This window comes from Typopeltis vanoorti, chromosome 8 (genome assembly GCF_054136105.1).
Source record: "Typopeltis vanoorti isolate ZY-2024b chromosome 8, IOZ_Tvanoo_1.0, whole genome shotgun sequence".
Taxonomy (NCBI): domain Eukaryota; kingdom Metazoa; phylum Arthropoda; class Arachnida; order Uropygi; family Thelyphonidae; genus Typopeltis; species Typopeltis vanoorti.
This window is the reverse complement of record NC_143556.1, coordinates 53577049-53591550: the sequence shown is the minus strand read 5'-3', so window position 1 is coordinate 53591550 and position 14502 is coordinate 53577049. Positions and strand designations below refer to the sequence as shown.

Below are 14502 nucleotides of genomic sequence, written 5' to 3'. Positions count from 1 at the left end.
CTTCTGGGTTGGCTCTCACTGATGAGACCTCAATAAAGGTCGAAACCAATCTGGGTAGTGGCTCTTCCCTTAATGCATAGCATTATACGTGTCTGCAAGGAGATGTGCTTTGCATTATGGGAGATACTGAGACAAGGAGTGATGAGAGTTTGGTCCACCTTTGTTACGAGTTGCCAGGGGATGTACCACCTTACCTCAGTCCTGAAGATATTTTCAGGCGCAAACTTTGTTTGCTTACACTTGGATAAAGGATTAAACTAAATTTATTATAGTCTAACCAAGTGCAAAATAAACTTCCAATAGGTAGTATGTAATGGGTCATCAAGGCAGTGTAGAGAGCCTGCAGAATTATTTAAATATACTGACAGTGGGCAGAAGATAATGGGTACCATGTTAATCTGGAAAAGTGTAAAGTTATGCATTTTGGCAAAATAATTACAAGCTGTATATCACATTGATGGAAATGTACTTTAGAAAATGATGAAGCTAGAGTTTTGAAGGTTCAGAGAGCATATCGCAAAAGTGGCCAAGATGCATTATTAAAGAACACGCTAATAAGCAGAGATAAGGAAGTCATCATTTCTCTTTATAAGGTCAATTTCTCTTAATATGGCCACATCTAGTTTACTGTGCTCAAGTCTGATCACATGGGTTTCTCAGGGATACAGTAGTAGTCAAACATCCAGACATGAGAGACCAGAATGTTGAGTAGTCTGTGAAATGCACCTTGCGATGGTAAATTGAAAGATTTATAGGTTGCAAAAGTTAGTCGATTGGTGAAAAAATGGAATATGATAAAAACATTTGAGCTACTAAAAGGATTTTGTAGCATTGATGCAGAGGAAATAGAGGGGTAAAATAAGGGGAAAACCTTAAAAAATCAAGTAAGAGTATGAGAACTAGATGTTTCAAATGGGGAGTGGTCAATGAATGGAATTTAGTTTCCAGAGTTTGAGTGCTTTGTGAGTCACTGTCTTCAAGAAGAGGTACAGTAAACACTCTGTGGATAATGCGGGTCCTGTGAATCTTTCAACTGTCTCAATAATAATAATCTTTGAAATTTAGACCAGACAGCATAACGCCACATTAAGAAAAAGTGTAAATCATTAACACACCAGAATATCAAATCTCACTTAGATTCTGAAAAGTTATGTAGCAAAAGTAATACCTTAGTAAAAGCTAAGGTATTATTGAAGTGCATTTCATTGATTACTTGGTTCATAGTAAAGGAGGGAAGGAAATGACTTATCATGGTAACTGCTGTAGATGGATACAATATTCTAATGAATCTTTTTTAATTTATCATTTATGAAAACTCAATATAACTCCAAACTGTTGTTTGCGGTTATAAAACAAAAACAATAGTGTATGTTCTCCCACATAACCTACCAGACTTCATAGGCAAGTTTAATGGCATGTGTTGCTAATAAACAAATACAGTCAAAGACATTTAGTAAACTTTAAGATCCTATTGTTTTTGACACGCTTTAGTAAATTTATCATAATTTGGATAAATCATATTATCATGCAGTAATTAATTTAGCATAGTCACTCTTCTTCACTATATGATATCCATCCTTCTTTGATAAGTAATAAGTTTGGATATCTTCTTCACTATACGATATCCAAATTTATTACTCATCAAAGAAGAATCAGACATTGTGAAAATTCTAGTCATCTTAGCTTGTCTTTGAGTGAAGGTATGAAGAGCATTTGGCATTATTAAAACTCAGCTCAGTGCATTGTTACTATGTAACAACAAAATAACCTTCCATGATTATATTATCTAGATATTTCTTCCCTTTCTTATATTCATTTAAACATTTGCTAATCATCTTGATTTATTAAACTATTAAATAGCATGTGTAAATTCGAACAGCTGCTATCACTTACGTAATAAGGTAGACTAACATTTTAACTACATTTGGCTGGAACCTCTGTACAGTATTATAAGATTTAATATGAGCCTTTAATCACATATGTTATATCTGGGTAGTCTGAAAAGTTCTTGGCCTCGACCATAAATGGCAGCACTATCAGCAAGATGTTTTTTTTTTCTAAGTTGGTACATCTGTCATAAGTATCTATGTGAAATTGCAAGTCATTCTATCAAGTAGTTTGTTTTATAAAGCTGTCGGAAGCCAAAGTGTTGTTTGTATCCCTTGAAATGGATCAAATTGAGTGTCGTGCAGTTATAAGATTCTTTGTTAAAGAAGGTTTAAAGCCAAAAGAAATTCATACAAAGTTCATAAAAGTTTATGGGCACTCTTCTCTTTCGTTTTCGACAATTATGAAATGGGCTGCTGAGTTTAAACGTGGCTGTACCAGCCTTGAAGATGATCCACCTGAAGGATGTCCAAAAAGTGTAACAACGCCAGAAATCATTGATCAGTGCACAATATGACTGGCAAATCGAAGTGCATGAAATTGCTGAGACTATAGGCATTTCAAAAGAACATGTAGGGTATATTTTGCATGAAGAATTGCAAATGAAAAAGCTTTGTGCAACTTGGGTGCCACGCTGATCAAAAACGCACTCACATGAAAATCTGTGAACAATGCTTTTAGCTTTTTAACAAGAATAAAAACTGATTTTATGCATCGATTTATTACTATGGATGAGACATGGATTCACCAGAATCCGAACAACATTCAAAACGGTGGATAGAAGCCGGTTGTTCAGTGTCAAAGAAGACAAAGTCTGTTCCTTCTTCATTTTCCTACTGTTCCATCAGTAGGAAACGTCATGGCATCAGTGTTTTGCGATGCTAAAGGCATTTTGTTTATTAATTATATTGAAAAAGGTAAACAATAACCGGGGAATATTATTCTGATCTTTTAACCAAACTAGATGAAAAAATTCGGGAGAAAAGACCCGTTTGCAGAAAGAAAAAATCGTCTTTCATTAGGACAATGCACCTGCCCACAAAGCTGTTTTGGCAGTAGGAAAATGAAGGTATCTGCACTATGAATTGTTGGAACATTCCTCCCCCCCCTTTTTCCAGAGTTGTCTCCCTCTGACTTCTATCTCTTTCCAGAACTAAAAATCTTCCTCGCTGGTCAGCATTTTTCTTCAAATCAAGAGGAGTATTTTATTTTGCATATCTTACTGAGAACCACTACAGGGAGGGGATAATGGTGCTGGAGCATTGCTGGAATAAATGTATTAGTCTTAAGGGAGATTAAGTTGAAAAATAAAAATAATTTTCAAATTATAAATTCTTTTTTTTTTTGTTGTTAGCCCAAGAACTTTTCAGATCACCCACGTAAGCAGCCACATAAGAGAAGCAAAACACGACATCTTCATACAGCAATAAAATAACATTTGAAATACTGTATTATTTTGTTTCATCTGTCATATAAGTGTTTAAAAGCACTTAAACTTTAAATGGCTTATTCAGTTTGGTTATTTTTGTTTTTTTGTTTATAAATTGAATAGAATTTGAAAATACAAGTCATGAAAATTTATTTAGTGTTTCATACTTTTTTTATAGCGGTGCAGAAGATAAACATGGTTATCTTTGGGATAGGCATTATGGCAATCTTTTGGCCAAACTTCCACATTCAGATGTTGTTAATTCTGTTGCATTCAATCCACAGGATCCAGAAATGCTAGTAACTGCAAGTGACGATTTCACACTGAAGGTGTGGCGCTCTCAAAATAAAGTTGAACAATTGAATATTGACATTCACAGGAATAATTACATAGCTATGGATAGTGTGGTGTAAGTAAAAGAAAAGCCTTAGTCATAAACTTTGTAAGATATTTAATATGCATTTCAGTCAGGAATTTATGTGTTATAAGTTTACATAGCTTCAACTATTTTGCTACAAAATAATGAAAATTAGAGCTGACACAGATGTTCTGGGTGTGTAGCAGTTGGAAATGCCAATGTTTAGCTGATATGTATGCTTTATAATATTTAAAAGAATTACACTGCATTACAAAACTGAATGGTGAAGGATACATAAGACTTCAAAGTGAAAACTGGAAAGAGACTATTATTTCAGAATAGCTCCACCCTGAATATATTTTATTTGTATATATAAATATGAATATGAGCAGTCGTAATGTATATATATTTTTGAACACAAAAAAAAAAATAAAATTCACTATCTCATCTACCATGTGAGGTTATAACAAACTAAGTTTCTTATTCTGTATATAATTACTTAAACTTCTTAATTTGTTATATTCTTTGGTACAGCTATCTCATCTAATATGAAACATCTGTACATTTCTGAGCTTTAAAAGGTCTTATGAATAATGCTTATTATTTTTCTTCAGTATGAAATTCTTATTTTTTCAAATAATTAAAGTATGTCATAACTTTTGTAATAATTTGCCTTTTTTTAAGGGGTATTTTGCATTTTAAAAACACTTGTTTGGGCTATATATGGCACTGTGTTGTAATCGTTGTTGGTTGAGTGATCATTTTACTGCTTATACTCTTCATTATTGGTATTTTAAATTTTCCCATAAATTCATTAAAGTATGTGTGTGTGAATTTTTTTCTTATTCAGATGTATATAGAAATTCAGCATATATATATATACATATAATACCAATATAGTAGGCAAATTCAGTATAACCCACACACACACACACATATATATATATATGGAGGGAGGATTAAAAAAAAGCAAAGATAGGATATAAGAATTATGCAGAATGATCTCAAGATCATCACACTTGATAGCAAACATGTCAGCTCCACTTTCTGATTGTGCTGTTAGTGAGCAATGTTGTGCTGTTATCAGATTTTTATATACAGAAAGGTCAAACCTTCAGACATTTTCAGAATATTAGTACATTATACTGAAAATGTACAAACTGGGTGAAAAGGTTCAAAAGAGAAACTGAAATCTTCTATTTACCATAAACATAAACAGAGGATTGCTGTCTGTGTTATTTTCATTGATGGTGCTCAATCTCATTCATCTGATGCAGACATTGAAATTCTTCCTTGCTTGTTATCCAGACATTGCCCATACTAACAAGATTTGTCACTCTGGTGGTTCTTTTAAAAACATGCTGACAAAGGCAGAGAATTGATGCATATCTGTTGCAGAAACGAGAATTTTTTTTTCTCTCTCTCTCTCTCAAATGGACTGATTTAATAAGTATTTGTGAAAAAGCAATTGTACATTTTACTTTTCTAGATTTAATAAAAAATAAATAAAATAGTAAGAAAAGCTTGCTTTTTTTATTCTTACATACAAATAAAACATCTGCATTGCATTAATCAGATGGTTTGCAGTTTTGTCATGCTATAATATATTATTTTTGCAAAATTGCATTAATATCATTTCTTTGCAGCAGTTTCTTCCCAGATTTTTTGGTAGTCTACTGACAATAACTGCAGCGTGCTTACCTGATAAAATACAAGAACACCATTGAAATGCCACAAGCCACCATAAGAGTAGGTAGTCATAGCATTTCTTATTATTGTTTAGTGTTTATGCCTGTGGCAGAGGACATTTCTAAGATATTACCCTTCCTTTCCCTTAAGAAGGAGATGGAACATTGATTTTTACAGATTGTCTGTATACTGAATATGTCCATAGGTGACAGTGATGCAGTCTACTCACTATAGAAAACACTGCTATAACAAACTTGTTCACTGTAACCAACTCAAAAAAAACTGATCAAAGCTCATAGGTACAATGTTATGCTATGCTAAACAAAATTCACCGTTGCAAAACTATTAACAAACACTACTCTTGTGGTCACTACACATTTTCTATAGTGAGAGCCAGCTGCATAGAAAATACTACAAAAAAGTTCATCCTTCCTCTCCATCATCCTTTAGGAAAATCTTGTGAATTGTTCAGGATTTTTCTGATCTGAGATTAACAAACTCAAACTGAAAATGTCTCAAATGCAGTAGACAGAATTTATACTGCCTCTACTGCTCATTTTTATGAGAGAAAAAAATATCAATTTGGTGGTCTTAAAAATCTGTGAATCTCAGTTTGATAAGGTATAATTACAATTTAAGAGACCTGTATTTTATTATAAACATATTAATTTATGTAAATAGGATGCAAATTTTAGATAAATTGTGTAAATGCAGATGCATGCTAGTTATGGAAATTTTATGAAAAGAATAAGTAAAGTAATACTTGTACTTGCCCTCTGTTCTCTTGTTTAGTGATGTAATTGTTATCTTTCGAAAAGATATCTGAATTTGTAAATGATTTTATAAGTAAGTTTGATTATTGATGAAATCAGAATATTGATGAAATAGTTGCTCTAACTGTCTTCTTCCATAAATATTTTTGTAATATAAAAAAAACTTTATTCAGATTTACAGTTATGCTTATAGATAAATTGAATACACTGGGCTTTAGCTATTGAAAAGTTTATTTTTATGTAAAATATGTTTTCTTTGTATACGTTACTCTGATCTCTCTCTCTCTCTCTCTCTCTATATATATATATATATATATTTTTTTTTTTTTTTTTTTTTTTTGTGTGTGTGTGTGTGTTGCTTTAAAAAGAAAATGCAATAGAGGGAACAAATAATTTATTGGGTTTTAAATTCACTTCCTTTAATATATAATTTTTTATAACTTGACTAATTAGGGGGTTTGTAATTTTAGTGCTAGCTGTACACAATTAATGAAATAATATATAGTCTTTGGTTTGTGTGTGCCTGGTGATTTATGGTGCTGATCATAATTTTTTCTTTAATTATATAGAGTAATCTTGAACATTTGTGTGATATCTTTTTATTTTGTGAAGTGCATTTTTAATGCTTTAAACATAAGATTTCTCTTTAAGTATGGCATGTTTTTAAATGTAATGCCTACTTGACTTTTTGCTTCTAAAAGTAATGAAGATGACTAAGAAACTGTACTGTCTGTATACTTCTCCAAATTTAATTCATGGTACATATTCTTGAAGTTTGTAGTTTTGAAAAAAAAAAAAAGTGATAAAGAAATATTTCAATTTTATTCTAGTAAGTATGTTATTCTTCTAGACTAATTCAGAATAACATATTTATTTGTATTTATGATTTCATTGTATGTAATTTCTGTCTTATTTTTGTACAGTAGCCCATTATTTCATTCCCCTTCTGCTTAAATGGTATGATATTTTGTTAATTAGGAATGTTAACCACCAATCTGTGAAATCATAAAAGAATTGAATGAAATGATTTACCATATACTGTGATAAAAGAAATAGTGGCAGCAACATTATCCAGTGATAAAATCTCAGGATTAAATATAAATATTGTACAAATATAAACCTGAATGCAGTTTATTCTTTTCATAAAGCAACTCTATAAATGTTGTATAATGGAAAGAATATTTAAGGATGAAAGCTATTATGACCTGATAATATATGCTACTGACTAAATTATAATTCTTTAATTATTAAAATTAAAGAATTATGTGAACATATAATTGTCTTGCATGCAGATAAAAAAAATATATAAAGTATAATCACCATATTTTAAAAAAAAATAATAATACAAGATGATGTATATTATTTTTTTCAATAATGCATTTAACATCACTATGTATATTTTATAAATACATAGAGTAGGTTTAATTCTGCATAATTTAAATAAGTTTATGTGAGTGGAATAGTTGTAGAAAATTTTTCAAACCATATTCACTAGCTGAAGCACCATCTTATTTTAATTGTTGAAACATGGCTTCTTTGTTTCTGTGAATGCAGTTCCTTGGATGGAAGTCATTAAGCAGAAAGCTATTCTTTACTGAAATTGCAACTTCATTGTAAATGCAGACTACAGTGTAGCCATTAAACTATGAACCTCATTTCTTCTTCAAATGAGAACAAATTTATCATAAGAATATTAGGATGAAATTTTTTATATGATGTACAGAACTGACTTATAATAACTTTAATAAAATATGATATTTAATTAACTTTTATCTAAAATGAGTATCACGCATTGTATTTCTGGTTTGTGTGTGCATGTGTACGTGCGCGTGTGCCTGCCTGCCTGCCTCTGGTTTTGTGTATTGAATTGGAGCAGTAAGGAGACTTAACATATCTGATATCAGTGAAATTGTTATTAATGAAAGGATTAAACCAAGTATATAATTTCTTGGTATCTTTAATTTATGTTATTTATGGTGACTTTAAGTATTATTGTAACTTTAGTATATAAACAGGTATTCTTCTTATTATTATTCGTGACACCTCCAAGGAGTCCGAAGACTCGTCACAGGAGGACACCTATTGTACAATTCTCCATCTCCACCACTACACTGAACCTCTACTACCAATCATGTACATCAGCACCATCTACTGCCCACCACCACCACAACTAGTATTTTTTGTCTGTAAATCGCGTGTGTTCTGAAGAGCCGATTTGTCTATATGCGGGATGAAAAACCAGAGTTTCGGGGGGGGGGGGGGGACCTTGCTATGTATGATTAGATCTCATGCCAAAGCAGTTCTGAAATTTAACCAAGTTGAAATGCTGAAACTTCATTTGAAATTAGTTAATACTGTGAAAAATATTCTTAAATTATTATTATTGGCTACTCTATGGAGTCCTTAGACTCATTGAGGAAGGCCTTAAACATAATGCCAAGCACTATCCCACATTTGTGCTGTTTTTATCATACTTAGCTGTGAAGTCATTCAGTTGTGGCATCCACAACAGACTGGCAACCCATTACATTCATTTACCACTCTAAGCAAAGAATCTAGTCCTGACATCCCTGCTAACTACATTCTCACTCAGTTTCCAAGGGTGGCTCCTAGTTCTCCCACCACCAGACCTGTTCTGAAAAATTTCTTGTGTATTAATCTAAACCTTTCAGTAAATTGTATATCTCAATCATATCACTCCCTTTCTGTCTGTTGACCAATTTCTGTAATACACAAATCTTCAACCTGTCCTCATAAAATTTATTCTATAGACCTGCTACCATCTTTGTCACTCGCCTGTGGATCCTCTCCACCTCATTCCCAAGAAACCCAGGTGACCAGATCTGCACATGATAGTCAAGATGGCTTCTTACCAAGGTTCTATAAAAAGGTATAATAACCTGCTTGGCTCTGCTCCTCAGGATATTCTTCAGTAACCAAGTAATCCAATAAGCTGCTTTAGCCACTTTTGTAATATGCCTTCTAAATATTAACACCCCCAAATCCCTCACTTCATCAATTTCTTGGAGTATATTTCCATCAATGTAGTAGTACACAGCTGGTAATCTTTCATCCAGTAGTACGCAGGATCCAGTAGTAAGATTACCAGTAGTACACAGCTGGTAATCTTACACTTTGTCACATTAAGCTGACATCCATTCTCCTTTGCCTAGACTGTCATCATCCTGCAAAATTTTTACATCTTATTAATTACTGCTCTACCCAACTTTGCATCAACAGCAAACAACTGAATATTTCCTCTCAGATCCTTTCTATGTCATTATTGTAAAAATTAAATAGTAGCAGCCCAAGAACAGAGCCATGTAGCACACCACTAGTCAGAAGCCTTCTACTAGACACTACTCTCTAATATCTCTCCATCGACCACCCTCTTATCCACTTCACCAGCTTTATATCCATCCCCATTATTGCAATTTATTAATTAGAATTCCATTATGTATATCATTTGTTCATCATATTAGAAATACTAACTGCACTATGAAATATTTTTGTGAAAGGAAGAGAATGAGAGTAATACCCAATTGTATACTAATTATTAATCGCATTTTATGCAGGTCTACATACATCTTGCTTTTTAAAAATTATTCTTAAGCGATTTGAATACTTATTTTCAGAGGTAGCTTGATTGTTAATTTCAATATATTTTAAAGAATAAAAATAGTTATGAAAATTTATTAACCCACAAGTCTTGTACTTTAATTTTTATTGGTTGCGAAAGTTATTTACCTTTCTACTATTAACTATTCACAGGTTAATTTATGAAGTAAGCATATGTAAAAAAGGAATGCTGAAGGTGATAAACTAGTAAATTTTATCTTAAACATTTACTAGATTTTTCATCTATAAAATGTAAATAATTTTGGTAATATTAATATAAATACTGTATTCACATCATGCTATATTATAATCATATTTTAGCTTATTGGGAATTATTTCAGTATATGTAGATTTCAAACATTGATGGTTTGTGGGTGGGGGGACTACTTTATATTTCTTTTGGGTATCAATTAAGTGTCAACTTAAAAACTGTCACATTTGGATGTGTTTTATAATTGTAAAGTGGTAGGTTGTAGCTGTTCTCTTAAATTAAGTTCCCTTTCTAGTTATGTTCCTGATATTTCTGCCTTGACACACTAACTAGCAGTAATAAGAACTTGCTCATTCAGTCGAACAAGTAAGATGATGTTTTTCCAGTTTTTTCATAATCTGAAGTAAATATTATAGATTCAAAAATTATTGGTAGAGCTATGACAGAATCTAGAAGTAGTCTCTTGACTTTGTATCTATTTCTATATAATAGAAGGTTTCTTCCATTGGATCCAGTGCTCTATCAATAGCATGATCTGCCTCTAAGAATGTCTGTAGTATACATTTACTGACAGTTTTCATGTTCATCCAGACAGATATTGACTATTCTATCAGTTTTTCCAAAGAATGTTTTTCTGTGGGAGTGGAGAATACTTATATACACCAAGATGATCTGGATAATAGAGAAGATCTTTTAGTGAGCAGATATAAGGGTAATTAATTTTTGATATGACCTATAGGAAGCCAGTATGTTATATCTTAATGTGTGAAATTTTTTCTGAGGTATGCCCAAATATAAGAATGGCAATGGATGTTTTATAATTTGGGTTTAGAGGATGAGCAGAGTTAAAGGCATAAGCCATTGGTTCAAAAAAAGTGTTCTAGACATGATTGATTTCAGTTATCTCAACTGAAAAATCACTGTAGTGGAGATGCAAAATTTAGGACTATTAGACGGTATAGGAAAGCATGACTCTGTTGAAACTCTGAAAATATGAGTGATCACTTCGGTGTTATGCTTTTGTTATGACAGTAAGTGCAATTATGAAAATATTTTCATAATTGCTTCCTAGAGAAGATTAAATTTTCAACTATTTAGACTTCTGTGCTGGTTTGATATCATTTTAAGGTTTAATGGAATAAATAAATAACTAAACACATGTTTAATCAATCCTACATTTCATCTCAACGATTGTGATGTTGTCAGAGAAACTATTAAAATTGCAAAAATATAAAAAAAATGCACAAAACAATAACTGGAAAAAAATTAGACAAAGCCTGATGTCCTATGAACATCCCCTAAGGGTGCTTGTGGCTAGAATTAGCTGTTGAGTGGGAGACCCAAGAATTAGTTTCCAAAATCTTGGGAAGTTTAATACAACCATATTTATTAAGATTAGGTTGGTTTTTTAAATCTGCTGCTGATTCTTAAAAAAAAAATTCAAATTTGTATTTTTTGGTGGTGAGACAGGAGTTTTTTCCCCATTTGATTCTGTGCAGGATATTCAAGGTATGGTCAGCAAGCACTGACTAACAATCTGCCAGTTCTTCTAGGCAGATGCTAGCAGATCTCCCAGTTTCATCATAATATGAAAAGTTGCAAGAACAAGGTACCCTATAAAATCTGGAACAGAGAGAGGGAGAGGATCCTTTGGAGAGCAGATGAGTGTGGCCAGCCAGCTTCAGATAAGGTTTGAATGCAGTGCAGAAATTGTACTTTTTTAGATTTCTATATTTTGGTGCCAGTTATAAGGAACAATGATAGCATTACTATAGTCAGCATGTTGAGAGGGATGGGAGGAACAATTATTTTTAATCTTTTTGGCATTTTAGCCACTGGCAAATAAAGGAGAGTTTGGCTATAAGTTCAGCATTGGTTGAACATAGATCGGAGGTGCTATTAATAAGGGTTTTGATAACACTATTGTTGATAGAAACATTTGTATGTATTTATACACACATGCATCCATTGGAGGTGGAGTCTGTAAACTTAGAAAGAAAGGATGCCATGTTCACAAAGCATGCAGTTGCAAGCACCCTTATGACAAAGTGTTGTCTTGCTGAGATTCTGGTCGGCTCTGTAGAAAGCAGTTCAATGTTCATGGCACCGGAGAGGTCTGGGACCAAAACTGGAACATACTGTCACACCGCCACCTCCGAATTTCAAAGTTTGGGATACACAGTGGTAAGAGACCTTTACTGGGTGTCCACCACACCTACCATCTGCTCAGTAGAGGATGTGGCATGATACAGCTTTTCCAAGCTTCCACGTCCCACTGTACACACTCTGCACCACAAGACACTGCATTTTGGGACTTGCATATTGTAGTCCTAACCCATATTGTGAGCCTCGGTTCTGGATGTTGTGCAGATTCATGTTCCAGTCGATGCTTGAATATTTGTATGCAACATGTCATCCCAGGAAAGGCCATTTTTACATATCCCTCGTAGCACCCTATTGTGACTTGCGGTGAATGTGGTGGTAATCCACTGTGGGTAACAACTTGCAGTTGACTTCCTGCACTTCCATCTCAGTATGGTATCACTGATTTTTGACCTGGGATGGCCAAATTGATAGGCCTGCAAAATGGCATCCTGTCACAATGCCACCTTCAAACTCCATCAGTTCCCTTCTCACAGCCATTTCACCTGGAAACAATTGCACTGACTGTGGAACATCATATTGCTGCAATTTTATACCAGCACAAACATGAGACTCGTTGCAATGGATGTGGTCCATTGACTTCTTGCCAAACAGTATGAATATGGATTACATTATGAAGGAAAGCTGTATTAAATCAGTTATCAAAATTGGTGATGTTAATCTTTGCTCTTGACTTTCTGCAGATGATAGTACATTTCTGAATAAATCTAGTATAAATTGCAAAATTCTCAGACTAAATTGAATAACTTGTAATAAATTTGATATGAAAGTCAGCAATGAAAATGACAAGGGAAATATGCAAAAATATTGGAAACATCAATAATGGAGAACCTACAGAATGAGTACAATATTTCAGCTATTTTGGCATGAATTTTAGTGGGGATGCAAATTAAATATGGAAATAGCACTGAATTATCAAAGCTGGTGTGGTAGGAAGTCAACTGAATAAATATATATTAAATATATAAAAAATCAGCTAACGCCTTTTATTCCCATATAGGGAGTAGGGGAGGCCTTTTTAGCCTTATCTAACTTTTGGAGACTGAGTGCCAGTTCAATCTCCACTGGTTAGCCAATCAGAGTTAGCTGGCCCAGTTAAGTAACACGCAGTGAAGAGATGGCTGAACAATGCTGCCATCTTGTGGTCCACCCTAACATAATAGGCAACAAAAAGACTACATATAAGTATATATATTACAGAGATAGAAAAAAAGTTTTCCTTTCGTATATACAATTTTGTATATACAATAGAAAATACAATAAAAGTCGACATTACAGCTCAATATCACTTATCTTTCAGTTGAAGTGTTGGCAATTCAGTTCAGGGTACCAGATATGTTTAAAATAAAAAAAATCTAACAATCTTATGTACATGATTAACCTGTTTTTGGTTCTCTACAGTCAGGCAGAGAGGTTACATGCCCATTTTTATTAAGGTATGTTACTTAGGAATATCGGTTGTAAGGTGAATTACATATTTTCATGCCATTAACAGTTATTTTAACATGATACTGTATAAGAACATAACAGTTGCTGTGGGGCAATATTATTTACATGAGAGTAACATGATCATTATTCACAATGTTAAACACAAAAAAATCTTCCTGTGGAAGGGGGGGGGGGTGATGTCACTTCTATGTTGGAAAGTTGACTATGATGCAGTCGCCCTGCTCAGCCAGGAGTTGATTCCGTGGATTCCAGTCTTGGAAAAGATTTAAGATGTTCTACCGGTGGTGGTGCTCGTGTAGGATATACAATAGAAAATACATTCTATTGTATTTTCTCACTTTTCTTTCAAGGCTGCGAGGAGTTGGTCAGCTGCCTCTCTCTGTGAACCTGTTGTGCTTTCTGGTCTTGGATGTCTGTGATAGAAGCTGTATATATTACCGCTTTCTGTGGTAGTTGCAGAATCGATTATTATTTGACTGCATGGACGAGATTGAAATACTCCTGTATGAAGACTATCGCAGGTTAAAGCTGCCGTTTTCCCGAGACAAACGGATTAATTCGATATTAACTGGGCATTATAAGTAGATATACCAGACTGTTTCTGATCCGGTAGCAGAACAGGCAGTTATCCGAGACATCTGGATTAAATTTGCGTAAAATAATATAGTTGGAGTGGGTAGTGCGTTGTACCATATTCTCCATTGAATATATGCATCAGGTTTGGTGGCTCTTGTGCGATATGGTAGGTCCCAGTAAAATAGTGTTTGGCAGGATGATGCATGATTTTCCAATAAAGCATTTTGGTTCGACTGTTGTGTTAGATTTTGTTTATCTTTCAGGGTGTAAGTTTCTCCCATGCATTTGATCTGAGTCAGGAGGGCTGAGCCCTCCTCTATATGCTATCAGGCCTAGCAGCTTGAAAAGC

At 33.5% G+C, this 14502-nt stretch overlaps 1 protein-coding gene across 2 annotated transcripts in view; it reads left to right on the top strand.

Moving 5' to 3' along the window:
* The window catches only part of Fbw5 (F-box and WD repeat domain containing 5), a 120270-nt gene extending 113310 nt beyond the window's left edge, over nt 1-6960 (top strand). For both annotated transcript variants that reach the window (XM_090397235.1, XM_090397234.1), the window contains exon 9: nt 3495-6960. In XM_090397235.1, the coding sequence (XP_090253361.1) occupies nt 3495-3729 (235 nt within the window). In that variant the 3' untranslated portion in view covers nt 3730-6960. The remainder of the gene's footprint in view (nt 1-3494) is intronic.
* The last annotated feature ends 7542 nt before the right edge of the window (nt 6961-14502 follow it).